This window comes from Castor canadensis, chromosome 11 (assembly GCF_047511655.1).
Source record: "Castor canadensis chromosome 11, mCasCan1.hap1v2, whole genome shotgun sequence".
NCBI lineage: Eukaryota > Metazoa > Chordata > Mammalia > Rodentia > Castoridae > Castor > Castor canadensis.
The window spans coordinates 45,912,926-45,940,876 of NC_133396.1; the positions used below are offsets into that span (position 1 = coordinate 45,912,926).

The 27,951-nt window shown below is 42.1% G+C and overlaps 1 protein-coding gene and 1 non-coding gene across 6 annotated transcripts; both read right to left on the reverse strand.

Annotated features, from left to right (window-relative positions):
• Positions 1-117: 117 nt before the first annotated feature.
• Positions 118-27,949, reverse strand: Tlcd3a (TLC domain containing 3A). Of its 5 annotated transcripts, none has more exons than XM_074046554.1 (5): positions 27,606-27,949; positions 7,793-7,876; positions 3,480-3,681; positions 2,251-2,346; positions 118-1,788 (listed from the first exon to the last, which is right to left on the reverse strand). In XM_074046554.1, exons 3-5 carry the CDS (start codon positions 3,636-3,638, stop codon positions 1,519-1,521), a joined length of 525 nt encoding a protein of 174 aa, XP_073902655.1. In that variant the 5' UTR covers positions 3,639-3,681; positions 7,793-7,876; positions 27,606-27,949; the 3' UTR covers positions 118-1,518. The 5 variants fall into 5 exon arrangements, with proteins under 5 accessions (XP_073902655.1, XP_020013519.1, XP_073902656.1 ...); XM_020157930.2 differs by lacking the exon at positions 27,606-27,949 and adding an exon at positions 8,307-8,535; XM_074046555.1 differs by lacking the exon at positions 7,793-7,876.
• Positions 26,310-26,435, reverse strand: LOC141414545 (U6atac minor spliceosomal RNA). The gene has a single exon (XR_012439561.1). It is a non-coding gene; the product is annotated as a U6atac minor spliceosomal RNA (small nuclear RNA).
• Positions 27,950-27,951: the final 2 nt, after the last annotated feature.

The following is a 27,951-nucleotide window of genomic DNA, read 5'->3' on the forward strand; positions in this document are numbered from 1 at the left end:
CTGGGACCTGGAACCAACATGTCAAAGTAGGAGCAAGGTCCTGGAGGCTGAAAGCATCAACACAAACTGTCAGTTACATGCACAGGAACTTCACACAGCATCCAGATTGGGTCAAAGGATGGTTCTTACAGGAAGTCAGTGTTGATGTAATTTGGGAAATTAGTGCAATTTAGTCACCATATGGATGACTTACAAAGATACATTGATAGCAAACAGTAAAAAAAAAAAAAATAGTTATTTTGTTTTTAAAATGGCACCTGTTAAATGCAGTCAAAATTTGAGACTTACATAATCATTCAGTCCTTTTAAAGTTCACGGACAATGAATTATAAGGCACTTTAAAAAGTCTAGCTTTTTACTACCACTTCAAAAAGCCCATCCTAGTGGATAAGGAATGATTAGTGTTGGCTTCATAGGTTCCTATTTGCAAACAGGTGAGGGTGTCGGTCCATAGAACATGCTTTGGTCAGGCTGGCTGCCCTCTTGCTCTCCAACCTTTTGTGGCTAATTGGCAGTATACTCAACACAGGAACCGGCCTGGCTTATTAGGAGGCTCAGGGAAAGGCACTCTAGTCTAGATGAGCCACCTCCTGGTTTGGAATGGAGCAGTCCATTTCCACTTCATATGAAAAGGACAGCGTCATAGTGGGGTTACAGTAAACAGCTACTGACACTGTCATTTCACTTTGCCCCACAGTTACATGGAAGCAACGTATGCATGTGTAGATAGAGAAGGGAGCAGTGCTTGTGACTGCTTGCAATAAGCTCGCAATTTTGATAGTGGCTTTTTTTTTTTTTTTTTAAACAAGTCACCCTGCAAAGGTGCTGGCCTCTGTTGGACTCCTGACCTAACTCAAGTGCTTCAGGTTCCCAGCCCTGCCTCCTGCCCCACCAGTGAGCCTTCTGACTAGAAGTCAATAGACATGGAAGTTCACTGTTGTCACTAGATGAGAAGATGAGGCAAAGAACCATTAATGAGCTATCTAGTACACAATAAAAAAAAAAAAAACAAAAAACTACATATCCACAATGATTTTCCCAGGCCAACAATGCAAGACAACATTATTTCAAGAACCAAGTCACCACTTGCTTTTACTGGCCCACTATTGTGGATATTTCCCTGAGTGGTTGGAAAGGTGGGAAGCCACCAAAATTTGGGCCAGGTGTGTGCCAAGGCACTTACCACCCTGGTCCACCAACCTCCACATCCCATGCTTCCACCTCCCGAGCTCTTCAGATAAGGCTGAGGGAAGGAACCCCAGGCTTGTATTAAAACTACCTTGCTGCCAGTGGAGGTCTGACAGGATATAATAGTTGTTACCAAGAAAAAAGTGCTTTTGCAAAAAGGCAGGTTAGAAGAGGGAGGTAACAGAAATATCTTTTTTAGAAAAACAAATCCATCTACTTATCAAGACTCAAAAGGCTAAGGCCATCCAGGGCACAATTTGGTCCATAGAATACTGAGTAGAGGCAGCTAGTGTGAGGCGGCAACCCTCATTGCCTAATTCCTGCGAACAGCTAACTCTCCTTTTTGGTTTGGGCAGTGTCAAAGAGCCGGACCGCCTTCTTGCACAGCAGAGAGAACCAGTAGATCTGGGGAGCAATGAGGAAGGCATTGGCCACGTTGCAGTGGAAAGGGATATTGAATGGCACTTGGAGCAGGCTTAGTCCCTGATGTTGTCCATAGGCCCAGTACATGAAGGGGAAAAGAAGGATCCGACAGCAGAGGAAGGTGGTCAGCGTGAGGATTCCGTTCACCTTGTAGAGAAGTGTGTGCTGCTGCTTTAGCTGCAAGGGAAAGGGAAGGAGAACGGAAGGTCACCAAGAGGATGGGGCATCAGGGAGCGACTAGCCCAGTCTTACATCAGGAAAGGACAGTGGGCACATGTACTGACCAAGGCCTAGGCTGTCAAATTCTTTGACTTGCATACTTGTAGAGAAGATTACAGAGCTCTGTTGGATTTAGACACACATGTGGCCTCACAGTTTTCCCAATATTAGGTTGAATTTGGTCTAAGTTACCCATCTGATGAGTGTAGAAAGTGGATTAGAGAGAATCTGTAGCTAGGGAAAAAATACAATCTGTATTAAACATACAGTTTCATCCTCAGACTGATCCTTAAGTCTGTTGAAGGGTCTCTTATCCCACTATTCTTAGCCTTAAGGGATTCCTCCATACTCCACAATCTCCAAAGTAAAAGTGGAGTCTATTCCATCCTGCACTATTTCTGCCATTTCATTCATACATGCCTGAATTAGAATTCTGCCCAGTGACACAAATGGAGTGCTCAGTTCTGCCGTGAAGATGCAGCCAACGAAGAAGTCCCCAAGGTCTCCCCGGAGCCTCTGCAGGTAAGGAGAGGAAAAAAAGGAAAAAAAAAAAAAAAAGGTTAAGAAATCCCTAGAAGGAAAATTCTAACTAGGGTTATTGAAGGGAGAGACAATGAAGGGAAAGAAAAGTGTTAATAGGCAAGCACAGACCCAGTTACTATTCTGCTGCTTCCATAGCAATACCACTTTGATGGTCCAGTCCCTAGGCTCCAGAGGCAAGATCCAATATGCTCACTGGTCACACACCAAGCTTTCACTGAATTTCAATGACAGCTGGAAGGAACTCTACTTTTGTGTGTATCTTAACTTAGTCCTGCCAAAGGCCCTGAATCTGTTCAGCTCAAAAAAGTATGTACTAGATGGTAGAGCCCCAAAGCAATCAAGAAAGACTCCTTTAAGAACTGGATGCATTCTACCTCACCTTTTTTTCTTTTCAAGAAAGCAATCTGGGGCTGGCAGAGTGGCTCAAGTGGTAAAGTGCCTGCCTAGCAAGCGTGAAGCCCTGAGTTCAAACTCCAGTACTGCCTCCCTCCCCCCGCCACCCTGCCCCGCAAATAAAAGCAATCTGGCATAGCAGGACACCTGTTCTGTCACTGAGTATCACTGAAAGATCAGTAAGATCTTTGAGCCCCTGTTTCTTCATCTATGGCATAGAGCCAATAATTTCATTTAGCAAGCTATGAGCTTTTAAATCAAGTGCCTGGCAGGCACTCAGGAATTATGAGCTTCCTCTCTGTATTCTCATGTCTCTTCCTTGTTCATAGGTTTTTAAAGGAAAATGGATCTGGAAAGAAATCATTAGGCTATAGACTGTCTTTCTCTCTTACAAAATTACTCTCTGGCACTGTTACATTGTTTCATATTATATTTTATTGAACTAATATTATATTGAACTAAAGTTACAACCTCTGACAAATGCAAAGAAATTACAGAAGGCTGGGGGACTGCTAAAAAGAATGCTGTACGAAGTGTCGTGAACATCTCAGATTTGATGATTTTCCTCCGCTATTCGCACATGGAATTGACCTGCTGAAGCATGGTAGAAGAGCAGAGGAAAAGAGGGACTCCTGACTCCTAAAGAAAGAACCAAACACCCAATTCTACAGGAGAAAATGAGTGACCAAGACTGCTGTCCTGCAGGGCCATACCTGTGCAACTGGTACAAGGACAAACAAAATGACCATATGGTGCGTGATCATGAGGCGGTTTTGACTCAGGAAGTTTCGAAAAGTGAGGGTACGTCTGAGGTTCTGGTCTTTGGTTCGGCACCAGTCACAGAGGTACATGGCGCAGGAGTCATAGATCATGTACGGAATCAAAAACCAGACATATTCTCGGGCGAGCCAGTGCCTGAAAGCATAGAAATGGTCTATGAAATAATTATGGTTGTCAGTTACGAAGCCAAACCCTTCTCAAACGTGTTCCCTTCGGCTTTGTACTTAACCAGCAGTTTTTACCCTCAAATGTTTTTACATTGAAGATGCTGAGACTGAGAAATACAGACAGTGAACAACTTTCTCTAAATTACAAGGCAAATTCATGAATGTTCAAGGCAAAAAGCAGGAATTCACTCTGCCCCATTGTTTAAGGAGCTTCCTTATCTATAATAGATTTCCAGCACTGTTTGATGTAAGTTGACTTTGATAGAGATAAATTTACAAATGATTCAACAGCTCCACCAAGAAAGTTGTTAGAAGGTGTTCCAAATCACAAATCCCATAATTCCAGTTCAGCTCCTCAGTTGCTCAACAGTTGGGAGTTTACAACTGAAACTCCTGAATCTACGTGCTTTCTCCTATATCTGTAATGAAATCCCATTTTAAGCACAGTTTCTGGGAAGCAGCAGAAACTGTACTATAGCTAATAATTTTTCTTTTTGTAGCACTGGGGTTTTAACTCAGGACTTTGCACCTTGCTGGGCAGGCACTATACTGCTTGAGCCATACCGCCAGTCCTTTTTCCTCTGGTTATTTTTGAGATAGGCTCTCACTTTTTGCCCAGGCCAGCCTGGACTTCCATCCTCCTATTTTGCACTTTCTGCCATGGCTGGGATAACAGGCATGCACCATCATGCCTGGCTTTTATCCATTGAGATGGGGTCTTACAAACTTTTGCTTGGGCTGGCCTGGAACTGTGATCTTCCTGATCAGAATCTCCCACATAACTTGGGAGGACAGGCGCACGTCACTGCACCCAGCTCCCACACAGTTCTATCTGTTAACAAAGGTATGTCTGGGAATGAGCTTGGAGTTCAAGGACCACATTACAGCAATTAAACACAAGAATAGGGGCTGGTGGGCATTGGTGCCTCAGGCCTGTAATCCTAGCTACAAAGGAGGCAGAGATCAGGAGGACCAAGGTTCGAAACCAGCCCGGGAAAATAGTTCCCGAGACCCTATCTCGAAAAAACCCTTCACAAAAATAGGGCTGGTGGAGTGGCTCAAGGTAAAGGTCTTGAGTTCAAGCCCCAGTACCACACACACACACACACACAAAAGAACAGGGGCCCAGACAAGAGTCCAGGATCTCATTTACTTGTTCAATGGGATTGAACCAATATGTGCTGAGTCAAAATAATCATTTATTTCTGTCCTAGAGTAGATTAGAAGGAAAAAGATCTGTAATGTTCTCCTCAAATGATAAACAAGCATTTTTATAGAAGCTTTATGAAGGAAACATCTACATTGAAATCATATAGTATGCTGGGAAGGATTTAGAGTCACTGAGCACATTTTTATTGAGTGTCCATTAGGTAGAGGAAAGGGATTGTATGGTTCTCAAACTACCTGACTATCAGAATCACTTCCCAGAAATTCTAAATTGTACATGTAGGGCCTCAAATCTCTACTTTTAATCTTGACTCGGGTGATTTCCTAAGGTGCCAGTCCACTGAACTGGGAATATTCCGAGGGTGCCACGTGAGTTTCTGTTCCTGAACGACTCACACTTACTACGGAATAACTAAATAAGGAATAAAGTGACATAGAGGCAAATAAGTAGCTATGGCACATATAATACACTTGCAGGTGAATTAATTAGTCAGGCTCCATTTGAATAAACAGATGCCCAGCTATGGTCTCATTTGCCTTCTTGAAGCAATTCCAAATAACTATAAAGATTGGCTGAAATCTAAGTGTTTTTCTCTCCTTTAGTGGAACATAGGGTTTTAATATTTTGTACCCAGTACCAATTCAATAAGGTTTGAAATTGGTGACTCTTAGGGAGTACTCCTGGAATATTTATTAGCAAGAGATCTAGATTATCATCTTAACTACCAGTGGCCTGTGATTTGACTTTCATGAAGATGACAGTCCTTGTCTTCCCTGGCAGAGTCAATGTGAGAATTTAAAAAACTTAAAGTATGGAAGTTCTTTTAAATACGAAAAGTACTATCCAGATGTAAATGTTCCAATTGAGAAAACTGCCTAGAACTATGACGTAGGCCTTTTAGGGGTCTGGAACCCTGTAAGAATCTGATGAAGTGGGCACTGGTTTCTCACACCTGTAATCCTAGTTACTCAGGAGGCAGAGATCAGGAGGATCATGGTTCGAAGCTAGTCCAGGCAAATAGTTCAAGAGACCCTATCTCGAAAATACCCAACACACACACACAAAAAGGGCTGGTGGTGTGGCTCAAGGTGTAGACCCTGAATTCAAGCTACAGTACTGAAAAAAAAGAAAAAAATCTGATGAAAGCCTTGACCCTATAGCACTGCAGTGTAAATTTTGGGGAATTTTATAGGTACCTCCTCCTGTGTATACACATTCTTTATGAAGCATAAATAGAAGACATATAATAGAAAAATATTTTGGTGTGCAATCTGTGAGTCCTGAAAGCCTTTGGAAAAGACAATCTAGGTGCCCTTCATATAAACTTGTGCACCCATGTAGAGATGGAGGGAACAAAAAATGTGATGTCTATCTGTTTTCCAAACAGAGAATCTGAGGCATAAAGACACATGAAGGGAGGACTCTGAAAACCAAACATAGGTCTGCTACCCTGCTCAAGCCACTAAAATGCAGGGGTTCTGAGGGAAACACAACCACGGCAGCATGGAACTGTAAGTTAATCATGTGAGAACATCTGAAATGCACAGCACTTGCTCAGTGCTCACCTTCATTAACTCAAATATGAGACCACGTTTGTCTCAGCTTTGTCTTTGCAAAGAAGGCTGGTTTCTAGTTTTACCTGACACACTGTGGGCAGTGAGGGAGCTTGCTGCATGATCAGAAAATGCTCAAAATAAAAATTGGGACTGGGGGGTGTCGCTCAAGTGGCAGAGCAAGTGCAAGACCCTGAGTTCAATTCTTAATACTGTAAAAATAATAAATAGGCTACAGGTGTGGCTCAAGTGGAAGAGCACCTGCTTTGCAAGTCCTGAGTTCAAACCCCAGTCCCTCCAATAAAAATAAATAAATAAATAAATAAACAAAATTAAACTCAGCCATGCAAATGCTGTTAGCCTTTGGTATATGCAATCAAGGTCATTTGGCCTATCCTTTCTTAAGCATCTGCAATTCATTGCCAAGAAGTGGTTTTGCTTAAAGAGGCATAGGAAGAAAAGCATGAAAATTGTGACAGCTGGATGAAACCAATTAAAATTGCAGGTCACAGACAGGCATCCTACAGGTGCCCCACAATTTCCTGTCTCAACAGATGAGGAGGAGGACATTAGTAGAGTGGATGTGAGAGAAGAATCTGGAAAGACTATGCAGCTTTCTCTGCAAATCTGATCATCACCCTTCAACTTAGCTGTGAGAAAGTAAGAGTGGTTCTAAGATGACAGGTGAAAAAAATGGATTAAAAAAAGTGTCACCACTTCCCAGGTGTAACTACTAAACAAAATAGACCACTCTAGTCTTAATTTAGGATTTGTCTCACTGAAGTTGCAGATAGATGCACATTTCCTGACCTGCTTTGGGAATGACTTCTACAAAATGCACAAGTCAGACTTCTGAAGGCACCAGAAACCTCATTACCTTTAGCAAAGCCAAAGGAAACACAAGAGGAGCATCTACCTGCAGGGAAGCGGGGGTGGACTGGCTCCTGCCAATAGGAGAGCACCACTAACAGTACATATCTCCAATAATGAGAACCCAGTGAGATAACTAAAAGAACCAAAAGCCAAACTCCTGCTTGTAAATAGTTTTCACACTTGTGAAGAACTTGAGTCAACAGCCACAATGTCCTCTAACAGGTCACCTAAGTCAGCCTCAGACTCCTGCTATCCAGCACGTCTGCACTTACCCTTCAGTTTCCTCGCTCCTCAACTGGGGATGCTAAAAGAAGAGAGGAGAACAGGAAGGCACTAATGAGGGTGCCCAAGTTTTTCCGCTGGTCAGTCATCTACCTAAAAGTATGATAAAGAACTAGTACCTGGGAGCCACTAAAATGTGAAACCTTCACAAAAACTGCTCAGCCCTACTATTTGCACTTCGTCCACTTGGAATGGGATATTACCTGTCTGAGACCACGTTGCTGCAGGAGCGAATGATGACGATCCCTGAGCCGGTGGCCAGCACAGCCTGCACTGAAGAAACCACCCTACCGCGGCAGAGAAATGAAATAAAGCGCGCTTAATCCAGAACTGCGGACAGCACAAAGCCGAACTTCAACCTGACTTTTCTCCCGGCAGAGGAAAATGGCAGGACAGCCGCCGCGCCCCGAACCCCAAAGCAGCTGGCAGATGTGGGCAGCAGGCTGGGGGAGATGCACACGCCCTTCCTGCCCCATCCCGACTCTCCTGCACGGCCCTCCACCCGTGTCCCCTCTCCCTGCGCTCAAAGGGTCTTCGCAAAGCTCTGGCCAGCGCGACGAGAGGGGCAGGGAAGCGAGGGAGGCAGCCCCCTCGTTTCCTGTCGCCCCCCTTTTCCGCCCTCAGCCTAGCGCAGGCCCGGGCGCCGAGCAGCCGCGCGCGGCCGGTGGGGAGGGCAGCTCCCCGGCCCTGGGCTGGCGGGCTGGCCGCACCCTGTACCTGGTACTGATCATCACGCAGTCGGCATAGGTCCATTCGGGCCGCGAGCGGCGCAGCGCCCAGGTGCTAAGCGCGAAGAGCCCCGGGAAGAAGAGCGAGCCCCAGGCCAGCGTCAGCAGCATGGGTGCTGCGGGTCCGGCCGCCTCGCTCGGCGCCGCTCGGCGTGGCTCAGGTCGGCTCCGCGCAGCACGGCGACTGGCGCGGCCCGCCCGTCCCTATTTCTAACCTCCACCCTCCGCCCCCGCCCCGGCCCGCCGCGACTCGGGCAGCCGCTGGGCACTGGGCGCTGGCCGCCAGCCCGCAGCAAGGCCCTCCGCGTGACCAGGCGCGGCGGCCGCGATAGGCGCGGGCCGGCCGGGCGGGGCGGGGTCTCGCCGCTGCCGCCCCTGGGCCCTGAGGTTTCCCCGGGTTCCCCCGGCCGGGCGGCCGACGGTGGGCGGTGGCCGGCAGTTGTCCCCGGCGGTGTTCTAGTCTGTGGACGCTGCGCCGTGGACAAGCGGCACGCGAGTGGCCGCGGGGCCGACGCGGTGGCGGGAAGGGCCGAGGCTCCCGGGGCTTCTATTCCGTCACCGCGGACGCCGCCGCCTCTCCGCGGACCTGAGGTCCTCCCAAGCTCCGGGCGAAGGGGGCTGCTGGGGCCCGGGCAGAGAAAGCGGGGCAGGATCGTGCGCTCCGCTGGGACCTCCCAACTCCAAGAAGTGCCTTCTGAGTGCCAGCCGTGCGGTGGGCGTCCCTCACCGGGCACGAAAGTCTTGGACAGGTGGGCTTGTGGCCATCTGCCCGCCTGGCCTCTTCTACCTAGCACTATTGCAGCTAAATGGGAGTCCTAAAGAAGTGGCTTTCTGCACGTCAAAGATGTCTCCAGAGGGGATCGCCCAGAAAGCATGAATCCAGCGGATCCTGTCGGTACTGTGTCCTTACTGCCACTTGGCTTTGCCTTCGGAGTTACTGAGAGTCTTGGTAACTTGTTGTTGACTGCGTGTCCTTATTTAAAAGTTCTCTGGCCAGATTCCCTAAACTTGCATGGATTGGAATCTGCCTCATTCTCACTTAGCATCAATCACACGGGCCAGTACAATAATTCCACTGTTACTGGCTTCTCTGCTCTCGGGACAGACATTTTACTTTGGTCTATATCTTCCACCTAACAAATGTGGAGGCCAAATACACTTCACTTATGCCTAGTACAATCAAAAGGTACCGTGGGTCTCTTCAAATAACCGGCATACAAATTGCTGACCAAAGTTCCATTCAAAGGCTTTGTATGGAAAGCCGGGCTCTCTGGGCCACGTTTCCTCAATTGTGGATTGAGGAGGTGGCTGAATTACAAGCGCTTCAAAGCTCTTACAGCTCGAAATTCAATCTATGACCGCTATTTAAAAAAAAAAAAAAAAAAAAAAAGCAGATGGTCATGATACCTTTTGATTGTACTAGGCCTAGTCAGGTGTATTTGACCTTCATCAGGGTTTGAAGCCAGCCCCAGAGAAATAGTTCGGGGGACTCTATTTCGAAAATATCAGTCACAAAAAAAAGTAGTGGAGTGGCTCAAGGTGTAGGCCCTGAGTTCAAACCCCAGTACCAATCAATCAATCAATCAATCAATAAATAAATGCAGCTACCGATACAGAGATATATAGAGTGAACACAGCTTTTGATTGTTTCAATTTGTGTTTAACTATTGAGTCTGACGTTTCTCAAGTTTAACAGATAATCTTCCTTTATTATTAACGTTATTATTAATTAGCCTTTTAGGTGAAAACATCTTCATACATGTTAACACATGTATGAAGGGATTTAGTCAACATTAAGATAGCAGAAAACCCAAAGAACCCTGACATTTCATCAGCTTAGGACGTCTCTAACTCCCATATTCACAGCTTACATATTTGGTGAAATGAGGAAGCCACTTCATCTTGGCATCAAGGTCTCTGGTAAATAGGAGGCTTTCTGTATTTTCACATTTGTATGTGGACAAAGAATAGCTAGCTATCTGTAAACTTTCCATTCTTTCCAAAAAACCCACATCTTTCTGCACTCCACTTCCTATTTCCTATTTCCTATTTTCCAGAGAGTGACAAGTGGTTACTAGTCTTCCCTGCCTTCCAAAACCCTGAGAGATTGGCAGCACGCAACACATATGCTAACAATTTCAAGTGATGGAACCAATCCATCCTGCACATAGAACCTGTTTGTACAGCTCTCAAGGTGTCTTTATGAAATGGAAACAAAACAGCAGATGTTTCATGTATAGAACTAGCAAGTGAGATCAGTTTCCAACACCATGCTAATGAAGTCACCAGAATGTATAAGCTGACTCACCGTAAAGCCAACAAGTATAGACTTGAACCGTGGCTTTTCAAGTAATCAAATCCCTGTGGGCAAATGATATAGCCGAATCAAAAGCACCAATTTCTAGGGGGCAGTGGGGGCATTAAGGCTTTATTATGTTTTTGCTTTTGTTTTTGTTTTGTTTTGTTACAGTATCAAGGCAAAAAAAAAAAAAAAAAAAAAAAGCCTGATGCCGGTGGCTTAGACTGTAATCTTAACTACTTGGGAGGATGGGATCAGGGGGATCACAGTTCAAGGCCAGCCTAGGCAAATAGTTTGGGAGACCCCCAACTCCAAAATAAGCAGAGCAAAATGGACTGGAGGTGTGGATCAGGTGGTAGAGCACCTGTTTTGCAAGTATAAACCCCTGAGTTCAAACTCCAGTTCCATCAAATGAACAAACAAAAACTTCTACATATCCTTCAAAAGATTTTTTTTTTTCCATGCTAGGTATCCAACCTAGGGCCTTACACATATTAGTCATGCACTCCACCACTGAGCTATGTCCCCAGACCCCTATAAAAGTCTTGTGTCAAATGTTTCCTCCTCCAAGAAGGTTTCCATATCTCTAGGCAGATTTATAAATTAATTTGCTAATCTGCCATTGCATTTGAGTAGTAAGCATCTGCTTCTTATTCATATGTATGTTTTCCCCTCAAAGTTAGCTTTTTTTTTTTTCTTGAGACAGAGTCTTGCTATGTAGCCCAGGCTGACCTGAAACTATTCTTTTGCCTCAGCCTCTCTAGTGCTGGAACTACAGGTGTACACAACCACACTCAGCCAAATTTAGCTTTTTGAAACAAAGAGTTATGTCTTTGCATTTTGTATCATAAGTTAGGTCTGAATCCTTTCTAGGATTCAGTAAATGATCCTTTTTAAACCTAATGTTTATTGACAACTTACTATATGCTAGACACTAGCATCAAACACTTGTCTTGTATTAGATCATTAAATCCTCACAACAAATCTGTTATCTTCACTCAGAGAGAGAGAGAGAAATGAGATTCAAACTAGAGCAATTAAAAAATTATTGCAGGTTACATTGTTGGTGGCAGAGTTGGGATTTGAAGTCAGTACTTTCTGCCTTCTAGGTCAATGTGCCTTCAAATCTGATAAGCAAAGAGAGAGTGATAATCTTTCACAATATAGCTTTGGGTTAATGGCCGCTATTCTTAGTTGTTTACTTCCAAATATAAATGTGTTGGGTGGAGTGTACTGGCTCTGATGCTGCTATTAGCACTATTTTACATTTATACGTAACTTTATCATTTTTCAAAGCACTTATCTCAGTTCTCAAAGTAACTCTGCAAGGTAGGCTGAACATATTAGCTTCACTTTGCAGTTGAAAAACCCTAGGTGGCACCCCATGGAGTGACAAGGCACAAATTAGAACCTGGGCCTCCTGATTCATGTTCTAGGGTAATTTCACTACTTCATGTCATAGTGTTGAGATTTAAGGAGTTTGTCATTTTGTTGCTTGTGTGGATTTCAAGAGTGAAAATTGGGCAACTAGCTACCAAGTTAAAACTCATTTACCAAATTCAGAGTCTCACTTCTTGAACAGGGAATTTGTAAGGCTCCCAATTTGGGAGGGCTATGAAGGGACTCTTCTGAGAGGAACTTTTTCTGAGAAAAGTGGTCTTACTTTTTGGTCCCATTACTCTAGGCCCTACTTTGGACATCATTAGGGGACAGGATTCAGGGACTCGCCACATGATTGCTCCCTGGTTTCCCCAGCCTTAAACTGAAAATACTGTATTTATTACTCGTGAAGTACTTGAGAATTCTCAAGTGAATAGCATAAAATATGATATGTGGTTACTCCCCTTGATTAAAGACACTGTTTCCCCACGCCAAAAAAAAAAAAAAAAGCTTCTACAAGGAAAACAACCAAGGTTCACACACAAAACATTTTCACGTTGAGCTCTGGAGAATTGGAAGTCTCTAACCATTCATCTACTTAAAAACTCCTAACAGAGAAAATGAAACCCTATTCTGAAATAAAACGTTTTTAGGGCCATACTTCATTTCTGCATTAGGGACAGTTTAAGCAGAAACAGAGTAGGAAAGAGGACAAAAGAGAAATGAAGTGATAGGAAGAGACTCGAGAAAACTACAACACAGGAAGATGATCCAATGAAAGGACCAAAACAGATGTAGTTCTAGGGAATAAAAGGACCAAGATCCACCCTGAGTCACAGAGACACAGAGGTATAGACAGACCCAGAGAGTGGCCTCACGACAACGGAACAAGAGGAACAGGATGGAAAACATAGAGAAAGATGGAATGAGGCATACAAAGAAAAAGAAAGCCACAGCTATTTATGGAACATCATTCCCTTTAGATTAGCACCAACAAAGCCATATTGCATTTAAAGAAACATGGTACAATAAGAAGCTAACTTGCTCTTAGGACTGAGGAGTGGACAGGAAGAAGGTAATTACCCTCCTCTTAATTTCTCCTTCACTTACACTCACTAAAGACCTGGTCATCCCAGCCCTGCACTTTTATGTGCATGTGTTTCCCCAGACAGTAGGGATGGTCAAGGAGGCAGCCATGGCAGACAGCGCTGAGGATGGGATCAGAGAACCTGAGTTCCTATCTGGCTCTGCTACCCATAAGCTGTGTGAGATGGAAAGAGCAACTTAACCTCCACTTTAAAATTGGGGGAGGGGGGATTCCTTTACCTGCCCTATAGGGTAGCTGGGAGTTAGGTGAGAAAATATTTTTAAAAATACATGTTAAACTATGCACTGGGCACAGGCAAAGGATTATTATTTATCTTGGGTCCCTGTTGTTAAACTTCCCCATAAGTATTATGGTTTGGATGTGGAACGTCCCCTACAAGCTCATGTGTTTCAAGGCTTGGCCCCCAGTGCAGCAGTGTTGACAGGTGGAGCCTTTGGGAGGTGATTGGATCATGAGAGCTCTAACCTCATCAATGGATTGATTCATTGATGGATTCGTGGCTTAGTGGGCTATTGGGAGGTGGTGGAAATTCTAAGAGGTGGGGCTTAACTGGAAATAGGTCGGTGGGGGCATGCCTTTGAAGGGCATATATTATCCCTGTCCCCTTCTTCTGCTTCCTGGCTGCCATGAGGTGAGCAGCTTTGATCCACCTAGTACTCCGTGCCATGATGCCTTACCACAGGCCCAGAAGCAATAGTGTCAAATGACCATGCACTGAAACCTGTGAAACCATGAACCAAAAGAAATCTTTCTCATTTAATTTGATTTCCTCAGGTATTTTGTCATAGCAACAGCTGACTCATACACATCTATTGAATTTAAGGTACCCTAGGCTGCCCTTAGCTAGCCAACCTCCAGACTTCAGCTTTTTGAGTCTCCTAGACTATTTGCAAAAGCAAAATGTGAGTCTAATAAGCATAGTCACACCCAGCACATGGTTTCTGCAAACAGTGACCACAGCTGCACACTACAGGGAAGTCTTTGCTTTTGTACACAACGGTAACAATCCTGTCGATAAAAACCATAACTTACACAAAGAACTGACTATATAGTGCTTTCTTTTGTGTGTTGTTTTGTATTTTCCAAAGTACTTTCACACACACACATTTTTTTGTGATAAATGTAAAAAATTAGCTTGTTTGCCTATGGTCACACCTATTAAAATTAAGCACTTCTAAACTCAGATTTAAAAAAATTTCAAGGACATTGAACCAGTAATGAAATTACCTTTGAAATGAGCCAGTAAATCCCTATGAACAAACTCAGTGCCTTCCCAAATTATCAGAATAATTTATGGTATCTTCAAGTATCATAGGTAATTTCATAAAAGATTAATTTTGCTTATTCAAGTCAGATGATTTCTTTCAGTTTTCTGATCATAAAAGAATATATTAAAAAGTAAAATATGCCCACTATGGAAAATAATAATCGCAAATCGTGCCATCACTGAGAGATAGCACTGTTAACATTTTGGCAGAATTCTTCCCAGTCCTCTTTTTTATGCATTTGTTATATATTTAATTGAGATGATGTTTTAATACTTCAGTTATAAGCATTTTCAATGTTATTAAAATTTTACAAATTTCACTTTTAATAAAATACAAGTAATTTGATATTTGAATTATAGTTTATTTTTCAAGGAGGAGAGGGGAGTGTAGGTTTCTACTTTTTCTTTTTTTTTTGAGATAGGGTTTCACTGTGTAGCCCAGACTGGCCTTGAACTCTCCATACTCCTGCCTCAGCCTCCTAAGTGTTGGGACTACAGTTGTGTACCACAACCTGGTTTCTATATTTGTTCACAGACCAACACAGACAAAGCCTTCTTTTCTGGCAACTTTAATCTTAAAAATATTCAGAATTCTATCCTTATTAGCATTCAGTTTCTGTCTTTAGAGTGAGCATTATAGTAGCTATAGAAACCCAAGCTTCTATTTAAGTATCTAGTTTTTTCTTTATGCAGGCTAAAGTTCATTAATCCCTTTAGTAAATAGTGCATTTATTTAGGCACTTGGTATTTATTTAAGAAATGAATGAAGGAAAGCCATTCTTTGTGAAAGAATTCATTCTTTGTGAAACTAAGTCTATAGTGGTAAAACTAAGCACAGCTAGTTTCAACTCCAAGTGTTATTTCTCAACAAGACTGTAAGTAAAACTCAAATGACCAGAAACTAAAAACAATGCAGAGAAAGCCAATGAGCTACAAAGACTTCAAAGCCTTATTTGGAAAGAGATGTTCATTATAAACAGCAATAAGGACCCCAGCCCCAAGTTCATGCCCTATGTGGCAGCCAAATGTCACCACTTCTTTCTAATGGACCTCAAGAGTTATTAATGGTCAGTTTAAAGTCTGGAAAAACTGTTGAGTTGTAAGCCAGGCTGAAATACATTTACCCCAGAGGCAGCCAGGTAGTGTGATGAGCTGCGTGGTAGAGGTCTCAAAAGGTTCAGAAGGCTTTAAATAATATTGGTGCAAGATGAAGGCCAGAGAGTGCTTGCTAGTCAAGATGCCTTACCTTCTTTCTTTTATGTGTTCTAAGTCCATCGTTTCCTATGCAGTATCTTCCGAGGCTTGACTGCTTTGTGCTCAATGTTTTCTACTTAGATTAAAATCTGCTACCATATAACACTATAATTGGGCCCTGGCCGATACAATAGTACACACATAAACTCTGAAGACATGTCAACATTGGAAAGGAAGAGAAAGCTCTATCACTATTTTCTGATAATATACAATATTGTATGTATATTCATCAGGAAAAATAAAAATCAATGAAATATCCATTAAAATAATTTGTGTAAGGTGGTAGCATATAAGATCAATATACAAATATAACTGGCTTTAACTATGAGCTATGGATATCCATTAGAAAACATCATGAAAAAAGAAGACCACTTATATGACTGGTTTTATACCTAATGAGAGATATACAAGACCTATATGACTTTACAAAACTTTGCTAAAATACATAAAGCCTAAAAATGGAGAGCATAGACCTATAAGGGAAAACACTATTGTAAACATGTTGATTTCCCTTAAATTAGTCTATAAATTCAATGCAGTCTTTTTTGTTTGTGTGTAGGGGGGCAGTTTACTGCCGATTGAACCCAGAGCCTTGTACATGCCAGGCAAACACTCAACCACTGAGCTATATCCATGGTGACTCAATGCAATCTTAATCAGAATCCCAACTTGTGTTTATAAATGAACTCAACAAATTCCTTCTAAAACTTATGCAAATTAGAGAAAATGTAAAAGAATATTCAAGAAATATTTGAATAAAAGCACACTGGAGGAGGGGAGAAACTTATACTACCATCCATCAAAATGCCCTACAATTTACTATAATTAAAGCCTGACACCAGTGGCTCATGCCTATAATCCTAGCTACTTGAGAGACTGAGATTGAGGGAGATGATGATTCAAGGTCAGCATGGGCAAACAGTTCGAGAGACCCCATCTCCATAGTAAACAGAGCAAAACAGACTGGAGGTATGGTTCAGTGTTAGAGAGCTTGCTTTGCAAGTGCAAAGCCCTGAGTTCAAAACCTAGTCACATCAAACAAACAAACAACAAAAATAGCATAGAAGAAACAAAGAGATCAATGGAACAAAATGGAGTCCTGAAACAAACCTAAGTTTTACTTGTGGCAAGTATATCACACTTCTGAGTAAAGGAAAGACTATTTCAGAAAACCACAGAAACCATTAGTCTTCCACTTGGAAAAATTAGAAAGTGGAGAGTGTCCCCCCCCACAACTCATGTCCACCCAGAATCTCAAGATGTGACCTTATTTGCTTATTAAGGCAAGAATTGAAATGAGACCATTGTAGGTTAGGGTGGGACTTAAATCTGATGAGAGACAGACACAGACACACAAAGACACAACGAAGAAGTAACATGAAGATGGAATGAGAGAATGGAACGCTGAGTCTACCAGTAAGCCAACCAATGCTAAGGACTGCTGGTAGCTACCAGAAGACCAGAAGCTGAGGGAGAGACATGGGAGGATCTCCCTCAGAGCCTCTAAGATAGAATTATCTCCCCAACATGTTGATTTCAGACTTCTGGTCTCTAGAACTGTGAGGAAAATCTCTTTTTGTCATAAGCCACCTAGCCTGTGGTAATTTGTTACAGCAGCCTTAGGAAATGAATATAATGAATACAATGTCGTACCACACACCAAACAAAACCCCAGAACGAGGGAAGCTGAAAGGAGGATCACAAGTTGGAGGAGAGCCTGGGCTACAAAGAGAGACCCTGTTTCAAAAAACCAAAACCAAAAGGCACTATTAGGTTAAAAGACATTCATAGTACATAGCATAGTAAGGGTTATTATCTAGAATAGTCAGATGTTCTACAAAGTATTAAGAAATGCAAATAACCCAAAATAAGTATTCAAATGAAAAAACTCAGAAAATACAAAGAAATGCAAAAATGTCAATAAAACTTTATAATACTTAAATAACATATCCAGTGTGCTTCACAAATAAAGCCAATAGAAGATAATATGTACTAAAAGGATACAGTATTTATTGTTTGTAATAGCAAAACATTAAAACAACCTAAATATCTAGTAATATAGTACTTAAAGGTTTTGCAGTATGTTCAAACTGTGGAATACTATATAGAGTTTAAAAAGAGAATGAGGGCTGGGCTTGTAGCTCAGTGGTAGAGCATGTGCCTGGCATGCATGAGGCCCTGGGTTCAAACCCTAGCACTGGAAAAAAAAAAAACCCAAAAAACTAAGAAGAACTAGATCAATAATGCAGAGAAGGATCTCCAGAACATATTAAGGGAAAAGAACAGGGAAAAACCACATTCTTGAACAATAAATACAGTGATGTATATATATAGTTTGTGATCTTAAACAACTAAAAATGTGATTGGTAATATACAGCTATATAATCACACAAAGAAAAGTTTAGTGTGAAAAACTCCAAATTGCTAACAGGATGGCCTTTGGGGAGAGGAAGTGTGTATGTGTATGTTTGTTTTGAGTGTGTAGATGGAGTGACGGTAATAAAGAATGACTTTTGCATTTTCCTCCACCTACTTCCACATTGCTTGAGTTTTTCCAATAAAAATGACTCATTATTTATTATGTAAGTAGAAAGGAAAAACATAATAATCACCTAGAAAGTAATGGCACTGAGTACTCTACATCTGTGGGATGCTGTAGAATACTGTTTAGTACTGTGTGCATGTAAGTATTTTGAAATATGTTAGAAAAAGACTTTTTAGTGGTTCCCAGGGATGAAACCCAAACCCAGAACTTTGCACATGACAGGTAAGTGCTCTACCCCTGACCATCATACCCTATCCCACGGTTAGAAATAAAGGAAGAATAGTCTTGAAAAATACATAAGAGGTAAGATTTTAAAAAACACAACATGCATATAACATGCTTTTGGCAGCTTCATTTTTTGAAGTGTCAAAGCATCACTTAAGGTCTTGGGAAGCAGTTGATTTGTTTTTTTCAAGCACTATGCAACAGGATGTTAAAGGAGAAAGAGCAAAAGTGTTCAAACAGGAACACAACAGAGAGTGGTGTCAGTCTCCTTGTTCTACTGTCTTATCCAACCCAAAGACTTCGGTGAATACTCAAAATAACATATATGGGAACATTTATCCATGCACAAAGTACTACACAAATCCACTGTATTGTATTCGTGCCAAAACCATCCATTTTCATATAGTATAGTAAGTTACTGCTTTAGCTCACTGAAAGCAACGCGTAAGTGTTCTTAGGCCAGGGCAGCGAGGAAAAGAGAAACTGAGAATAAGTTAGAACTTTCACAGGTAGTTGAAAGTGTGTGACTGGCCCTAAGGAAAGAAATCCAAATTTTGGGATATAAAAGATTTGAAAACTAATGATGGCTTGTGAGAGTTGTCTCTTAAAGCAATGAATCTTGGTAGGGGATGAATTGGGGTAGAGTAAGTTATCATAATCTTAAGCAATATTAGGAAACACAAACATTTTACTGTTTTTTAAAGTAGACCTAAAAAGGTTTAGCTGGACAAAAATACTCTTGACTGGCAGAGAAAGAATAGCATTGATTATATCAATGATTATGAAATTAGAGGGATGAGGATCATGCCTCTTATCAGAGCACTGTGTGTGAGAAGATTTGTTCCCAAGATTTTTGTGCTTAACAAAGGTTTGGCTAAAAACAAACAACAATAAAAAAGTTCAGAAATATTCAATCCTCTATTGAAGTTGCGTGCAAATGTAATGCAAAAATTTCTCCCCTGGAGAAAAGACTTTTATAAGACCTATATAGAGTTATTCAGCTCCTCCACAGAATTCAGGCTAAAAAAAAATCTACTGGCTGGGGGTGTGCCTCAAATGGTAGAGTGCCTTCTTGGCAAGTGTGAGGCCCTGAGTTCAAACTATCACACATATACACCCACAAAAAAAAGTCCCCTACTGGTTTAGACTAGAAGTGTGGCAGCTACAGACTCAGCTCAGGAAACCTGTCAGAACTTAGCAGCCAGAAGTGGAACCAAACAAACAGGAAAAGCGGGCTCAGAATGGCTGCAGTACTGTTAAGATACTTAAAGAGTTTTAGATAGCTATACTGTAATGGTTGTATGAGTTAATATCAATTTTATGAAACAAATTGTCACATATGAGACTTGCACAAAAAGGTTTACCACTTTGGACTATATAATTGTCACCTGGCTGAGTAAGTGATGGGATTATAGAGTAAAACCCTAATGTCGCCAATGGGAAGGGTTTTAACCTAAGAGCATGTGGGAGCCAGCACCCATACATGACTGAGAGCCTCAGCTATGACCGTGGGAACAGGGGAACTGCTGAAGCTAATTGGAGATTACCATCTGCTCTGCAAGAATGAACATGCATGGAGAACCAGAGTACCAATCAAAACAAACTGGTGCCTTAGATACAGGGAACATTCTGAGCCATCCAAATGTCAATCAAAGCAAATGCCACTGTCCAGGATATTCAGAAAAGTCAGGAATGAGGGACAGCTAAAGAACCAGTCATCATGAAAAGCCAAGTGCTAAAACAGTCCACAAAGAAGCACCGAGAGAACATTGTGAACATTTCACGTAGAAATTAAACTACAGGGAATTCTTCTACCACAAGATGGTCTGGGAGTTTTTACCACCCAGTGTGACAAGAGGACTTAAATGTGGTTGTGTTGGAGAGCCTAAGAGAGCATTTCGAAATTTGTGGGGGCTAGTTTTTGCTATATCAGCAAAAAACTGAAAAGGAACTATCTATGAGCATAGACCAGGTAATTCAGACATCCTGTAACTGTGTGTGCGTGTGGGGGTGGGGTGTGTGTACAGTACTGGGGACTGAACCCAGGGTCTCATGCTCTATCACTGAGCTACAACCCCAGGTTGCCTGCAATTTTTTAGTAAGAAATTTGTAAAAATGAATAAATAAATAAATAAATAATTTAAAAGCCCACCTATTTAGAAGGGAAGGTGAAATGGGATAAAGACACTGTCTTGCTCTTATAAAAAGAACATATTCTGCACATTATCTACTCAATCTATTAAGAGTATAAGATACCTTAAAGCAACTGAGGCCAATAGGAAAAGGGGAACAGGTACTAGAGAAAAGGTTAGATCAAAAAGAATTAACCTAGAAGGTAACACCCACGCACAGGAAATCAATGTGAGTCAATGCCCTGTATAGCTATCCTTATCTCAACCAGCAAAAACCCTTGTTTCTTCCTATTATTGCTTATACTCTCTCTACAACAAAATTAGAAACAAGGGCAAAATAGTTTCTGCTGGGTATTGATGGGGGGGGAGAGGGAGGGGGCGGAGTGGGTGGTAAGGGAGGGGGTGGGGGCAGGGGGGAGAAATGAACCAAGCCTTGTATGCACATATGAATAATAAAAGAAAAAACTAAAAAAAAAAAAAAAGAGTATAGCTACCTCAGAAACAGCAAAACTGGTTGCAAATTTAACAATAGCTGAGACTCTTTTTTTTTTTTGTGGTGCTGGGGCTTGAACTCAGGTCCTTCACACTGAGCCTCTCTACCAGCCCAGTGTTTTGTGATAGGGTTTTTCGAGATAGGATCTTGTGAACTATTTGCACTGACTGGCTTTGAACCTCGATCCTCTTGATCTCTGCCTCCTGAGTAGCTAGGATTACAAGTGTGAGCCACCAGTGCCCGGTTAACAGGGTTAGAAACACTGAAATTTTTTTTTCTTTTATTATTCATATGTGCATACAAGGCTTGGTTCATTTCTCCCCCCTGCCCCCACCCCCTCCCTTACCACCCCCTCCCTCTCCCCCCCCCAATACCCAGCAGAAACTATTTTGCCCTTATTTCTAATTTTGTTGTAGAGAGAGTATAAGCAATAATAGGAAGGAACAAGGGTTTTTGCTGGTTGAGATAAGGATAGCTATACAGGGCATTGACTCACATTGATTTCCTGTGCGTGGGTGTTACCTTCTAGGTTAATTCTTTTTGATCTAACCTTTTCTCTAGTACCTGTTCCCCTTTTCCTATTGGCCTCAGTTGCTTTAAGGTATCTGCTTTAGTTTCTCTGCATTAAGGGCAACAAATGCTAGCTAGTTTTTTAGGTGTCTTACCTATCCTCACCCCTCCCTTGTGTGCTCTCGCTTTTATCATGTGCTCATAGTCCAATCCCCTTGTTGATAGTAAATACCATTTTTTTTTTGTCTTTTCTTTTTTGGTGCTGGGATCGAACCCAGGGCCTCACGCATGCTAGGCAAGCGCTGTACCACTGAGCTACATCCCAGCCCCTAGAAACAGAGGGGCATGACATTTAGAGATCTCCTGGGATTTCATAAACAAAGGCTGTTTAAATTACTTAATATTTTATTTTTATATCATTAAAACCAAATTGAAAAAAAAATTTGAGACAGGGTCTCCCAATACAGTCCAGGCTGGCCTTGATCTCTGCAATCCTGCCTCAGGCTTCTGGGTGCTGGGAAGGAGTCCTTTTCCAATTCATCCTTCTTCCCTTGCTTTTTAAAGAGTATGGTCTTAGCCAGCCAGCATGTGAGTCTATAATACCAGCTACTGAGGAGGCAGAGATTGGGAGAATCATGGTTTAAGGCCAACCAGGGAAAGAGTTAGTGAGACCCCCATTTCAACCAATAAGTGTGGCGGCATGCACCTATGGTCCTAGCTACATGGGAAACCAGAGGGCTCAAGGCCTGGGCAAAAAACACAATACCTTATTGAAAAAATAACTAAAAGGGCTGGGGGTATGGTTCAAGTGGTAAAGCACCTGCCAGCAAATGTGAAGCACTGAGTTCAAACCCCAATACTGCCCAAAAAGAAAAGAAAAAGAGTATGGTCCAAGGTTTGGTTTTGCTTTATTTTAAAACATTAGAAAACTGATGTATGCCTTATGTGGTGATATTTTAAAGTAAAAAATATAGTGGGGTTGTTTTGTTTTTTTGGTGGTACTGAGGTTTGAACTCAGGTCTTCGTACTTGGTAGGCAGGCGCTCTACCACTTCTACCACGATTCCAGATAAAATATGTTTTCTATAATTCTTTGTCATCAACTCCACTGCCTTGCAAAACAGGAAATTCTTTTCTTAAAAGCCCAACTCATAAGAATGTCAAATGCTCCTTATTTTCATATCCAAATTTCTCATATCCATAAACTTCCACATTGTATTTATCTTTGTATCATTGGGGCTAGCAGAGTGGCTCAGGTGGTAGAGTGTCTGCCTAACAAGCATTAGGCTCTGAGTTCAAACCCCAGTTCCCCAAAAATAAAAGAGAAGTAAATAAAGTATATCATCTGTTTTTCCAGGTTTCCTCATGTTAAAGGTATCCTCCTTTTTTGCTTATCATAAATAGTTTAACTTGTTATTGTGTATCCTAAAATAGTTCTTTTAATCTAGTGTTTACCTGTACTTCTACTCTTTTAATTCCCACACTTGTACTGCTTAACTCTCTTAAATGCAAACTTACCTTCATTAGTTTAGCTACAAAGAGAGAGAAGGGATATAATGGAGGTGGGAGCTTCAGAGAAAGAAAGGTCTTGGGTATATGGGAAATGCAAGTTACACTTGACAATGGATGTATAAAAGGATAATCAGTGATTATCAGATAGCATGAATTTGTACTGGAGATAGTCACCCTGCTTTCAGATTCTCCACAATAATGCGGGCAGCTCAAAAGCAGAGAGAAAAATGAGGGACCAGGGCTGATGAAAAGCATGGGGAACCTAGTCTCTCCACTCTCTGCTAACAATCCTGCAGAGGCTTTCCATTTCTCTCTCTCTCTCTCTAGAGCTGTGGATTAAACCTAGGGCTTTGTGCATGCAAGGCAAGTGCTCTGCCAGTAACCTACATCCCCAGCCCAAGGCTTTCCATTTCTTTTTGTTTTGGCAGTACTGGGGTTTTGAATTCTGCTACTTGAGCCATGCCTTTTTTACTTTAATTATTTTTCAGATAGGGCCTTTTGGTGGGGTCCTACCTGTCTATGCCTCTCTCTCTCTCTCTCTCTCTTGTTTCTTTCTCCTCCTCCTTCTTTTTTTTTTTGGTGGAACTGGAAGTTGAACCCAGGGCCTTGTGCTTGCTAGGCAGGTGCTCTACCCACTTGAGCCACATCTTCAGCTTTAGTTATTTTTGGGATAGAGTATTGAGTATCAAGTTTTTGGCCAGGCTGTCCTGGATTTTGATCCTCTTATTTATACTTTCCAGATAGCTAGAATCAGAGATCCCAGCTTATTGATTGAGATGGGGTCTTGCTGACTTTCTGCCCAGGCTGGCTTTGAACCTCGATCCTCCTGATCTCTGCCTCCCAAGTAGCTGGATTACAGATGTGAGCCACCTCTACCATCTAGATCTTCCTAGTTCTCTGTCCTCCTCTCCCTGACTTTCAAAGCCCCATCATCCTGGTCAATCTCTTTCATCCTCCTGGCTTTTGCAAGGAGGTGTTCCTTTGCTTTGTCTCCTATCCTCTAACCCTTCCTTTTGCTTTAGCTTAAAATTTATCACTTCCCCAGAGAAGCCTCCCTGACTCCCAAGTCCAACATGTCTCAATACAATTACTTAACATACATTTTCCATGTCTTTCATTAGCCTATCACAACTATATGTTTATTTCTATGGATATCCTTTTGTTTTTTAGATGGACATGGCTTTGTGGAGGTGGCATTTGATCTATGTTATTTATTGCTCAATTCCCAGCACTTAGCCTAGTGCTGTCATTAATAGGAACAGGTGTTGAATGAATGGATGGATGACAGAAAGATAGCTATAGCACCTTGGGCAAGTTTCTCTCTGTTGGTTTGTTTACTTTAACTAGATCTTCATTTCCTCATTTGTTAAATTAGGATAATGATAACTACAGCCTCAGAATTGCTGGGTAGGTTAAAAGAGACAATGCATATAATATGCTTGACACAGTGCTTGGCATATAGTAAAGGTTAGGAAATTTTAGTTATTATCAACGTCATTAAAAATAAACTCTGTGAAAACCAGGCGTGGTGATGCACACCTGTATCCCAGCACTCAGGAAGTGGAGGTAGGAGAATTTCCAGATCAAGGCCAGCTTGGGCTACACAGCAAGACCCTGTTTCAACAACAACCACAACAACTCTATGAGAAACCAAAATTCTTACACATTACTGGTGGGAATGTGAAAATAATAGGATTTGAAAAACAGTTTACCATTTTTCTTATAAAGAAAAATGCCATACCATATAGCAATCCCACTTCTCAGTACATACCCAAATGAAATAAAAAGTTATATTTGCACAAAAAAATCTACACACAAATGTTTACAGAAGCTTTATTTACAATTGCCAAAAACTGGAAACAATCCAAATTTTTTAAAACCATGCATAAACTGCAAATTACGTTATGCTAAGTGAGAGAAGACAGACTCAAAAAATGACATATTTCATGAATTTATATGGAATTGATATGACATTCTGGAAAGTCAAAACTCTATAAAGACAAAAATCATGTCCGAGGTTGCCAGAGGATGAAGTGGGCATGAGAGGACTGAATGATGGGAATACCCTGGAATGTATTTTTATCAAAACTCATGGCATTGTAAACTTAAAAGGGTGTATTTTACTGTATGCAAATTATATCTTAACTTAAAAAATGAAAAAATATCCAAGGCAGGTAGATAAACTTGCCTTTTCCTTTTTAAAAATGGCACTTATATATTCTGATTTTAAAAGTCCTGCATGTTCATTGTAGACAACTGGGAAAATGCAGAAAAACAATTTTTTTGCAATAATTTTTTTCTTTTTTCTGTTGGTGGTACTAGGGTTTGAACTCAGGGCCTTAGGCTGGTGCTCTCCCACTGAAGGTACTCTGCCAACCTATTGTTATCATTTTTATAAGAAGATATGCACACATACACACACACACACACACACACACACACACACTAGATCATGCTGTACATTTTTGTTTCTGAATTACATTGTGCACATTTTCCAATGTCATTAAAGAATTTTCAAAACCATTTTGAGGCCAGAAGCAGTGGCTCAGGCCTGTAATCCTAACTATTCAGGAGGTGGAGAGTGGGAGGATTGAGATTCAAGGCCAGCTGGGGCAAAAAGTTCACCAGACCCCATTTCAACCAATGGCTGGGCTTGGTGCATCTGCCTGTCATCTCAGCTACACAGGGAAACACACACAGGAGGATCCCAGTCCAGGACACACAGGCAGAAAGTGAGCTCTACCTCAAAAATAACCAGTGCAGAAAGGGCTGGTGGAATGGCTCAAGTGGTAACAGACATGCCTAGCAAGCACACGGCCCTGAGTTCAATCTCCAGTACCACCAAAAATAATAACAAAAACCAAAACTATTTTGAATCAGTATTCTACTGAATTGCTGTTGTGTGTGTGTATATATATATATGTGTGTGTATATATATATATATATATATATATACACACACATATTTCATTTTCTATGAATAGCTGATTTATATATATGTATACATATTTTTTATTTTTATTTATTTATTTTTTTTCCTTTTGCAGTTCTGGAGCCAGAATCCAGGACCTGGGGCAGGTTAGGCATGTGCTCCACCACTGAGTCACACTCCTAGTCCCTTGATTCATATTTTTTGTGTGTTTGTTTTTCTTGATGAGTAATTGAGTTTATTAGGGGTTACTTAGACAGTGATGGATAACTTAAGAATGTCCAAGCCCTCCAACAGTGATAATTTCACCTAACTCTAAGTCTACATCAGAAATAATGCAAAAAGTTATGCTTACACGCCACGAAGTAGGTGGCAATGCCTTAACCATATGCGTGTGGTGGGGCCAGAGGAGCTCTTCCATCCTTGCTAAGGGGAGTGCTAATCTTCCCTCCTTTCATACAATACTGGCTCATATTTTTAATATCCCTTTGTGGTTAGAAACTACATCGTTTACACTTTTTTTTTTTCAGTACTGGGTTTGAACTCAGGGGCAAGCCACATCTCCAAGCCCTGTTTACACAATCATTGCTTGTCAAATTAAAAATAAAAGTTCAATCCCCAGCACTACAAACAAACAAAAAAAATTATATTGTTTACATTTTTTTCTTTACAATAAGCAATTTTAATAAAACCATAAAAGCTCAGTGGGAGCCAGGTGGGTGGCCCGCAACTGTAATCCTTGCTACTCTGTAACCCTTGCTACTCAGGAGGCAGAGATCAGTACGATCGCGGTTGGGGCCAGCCCTTGCAAAAACCTCTAAAAAAGTTCAGGAGACCCTATCTCAACCAATAAAAAGCAGGGCGTGGTGATGTATACCCGTCCTCCCAGCTATGCGAAGCAAAAATAGGAGGATCCCAAGCCAGACAACCCCTTTCATAAAATCGAGATCCTATTCTTAAAGATAACTGTAGCAAAAAGGGTTGGAGGAGTGGCTTAAGGGGTAGAGCGCCTACCAAGGGCAAGGTCCTGAGTTCAAACTCCAGTACCAAGACAGGTGTGGGGGAGTACTTCTATTTAGAAATTACTGGAGATGAAACATTTGGGGAAAAAAGGAAAAAAAAAAAAAAACCCTCAATGTAGCAGGATGACCCTCCCATCCTGGGTTTTCACAATGTTGAACAGGTAAAGCTGCCCTTCCCTTGGCTGCAACTCCCTCATCGTTTAAGTGTCTGCAGGAAAAGTGGTTCCACAGGTGACCTGGCTTCTTTCTCCCTCTGTGCTGTAGAAGGATTAGATTACCTAATATTTCCTGTATTACGAGTTTCAATTTGCATAGCGCTTTTAATTTTCACTCAATGCTTACAGCATCCCAGGGCAGACGGAGTAAGTCCCACACTTACTAGGAATGCAGACAGGGATCTGGCCCCTCCCCCATTATTATTCGGTGTCAGAAAGTAAACACTTCCACAGTGTTAGGACACTGCCTCTTTTTTTTTTTTTTTTTTCCCCTCTCCCAACAAGGGAGCTTTGGTCACCCCTAGAAAACCTTGCCTAGTGACCTGGCACACAGGGAACTTATCTTACCAGGTGGACACTGCCATCGTACAAACGGCCTTGGCAACATCGCCACTTACCAGCCGGGGTCATTTCACACCTGATGGTAGGGGACACCTACTGCCACTGACCAAGGGGGCCCAGGGAGCAGAACGAGCGCCGGCTTCGCGGCCCGGGGAGGTTGCGGTCCATCCGTCATGACGCTGCTGGGGCCGCCACTCGCTGGGGCGTCCGTCTGAAGGTCACTCTGTCCCGCGACCCCGGGACGTCAGCGGAGGCGGGGGAGGCGTGCCCCAGGAGAGGCGAAGAAGTCCCCCGCCATCTTAAGAACAATCTGGAGGCAGAGGGGGCCCAAGGCTAAAGGGACACGCCAGGACAATCCAGGAACGTGACAGGAGTGCATCCAGAGGCCAGTCCTCCACCTTC

Excerpts from the sequence above, each read along its gene's own strand:
- Tlcd3a (XM_020157930.2), bottom strand. The coding sequence starts at position 8,428 with ATGCTGCTGACGCTGGCCTGGGGCTCGCTCTTCTTCCCGGGGCTCTTC. Across the intron at positions 7,877-8,306 it reads TGCGTGATGATCAGTACCAG|GGTGGTTTCTTCAGTGCAGG; the intron begins GTACAGGGTGCG and ends CTGCCGCGGTAG. Across the intron at positions 2,347-3,479 it reads TCCTTGTACCAGTTGCACAG|AGGCTCCGGGGAGACCTTGG; the intron begins GTATGGCCCTGC and ends CCTTACCTGCAG.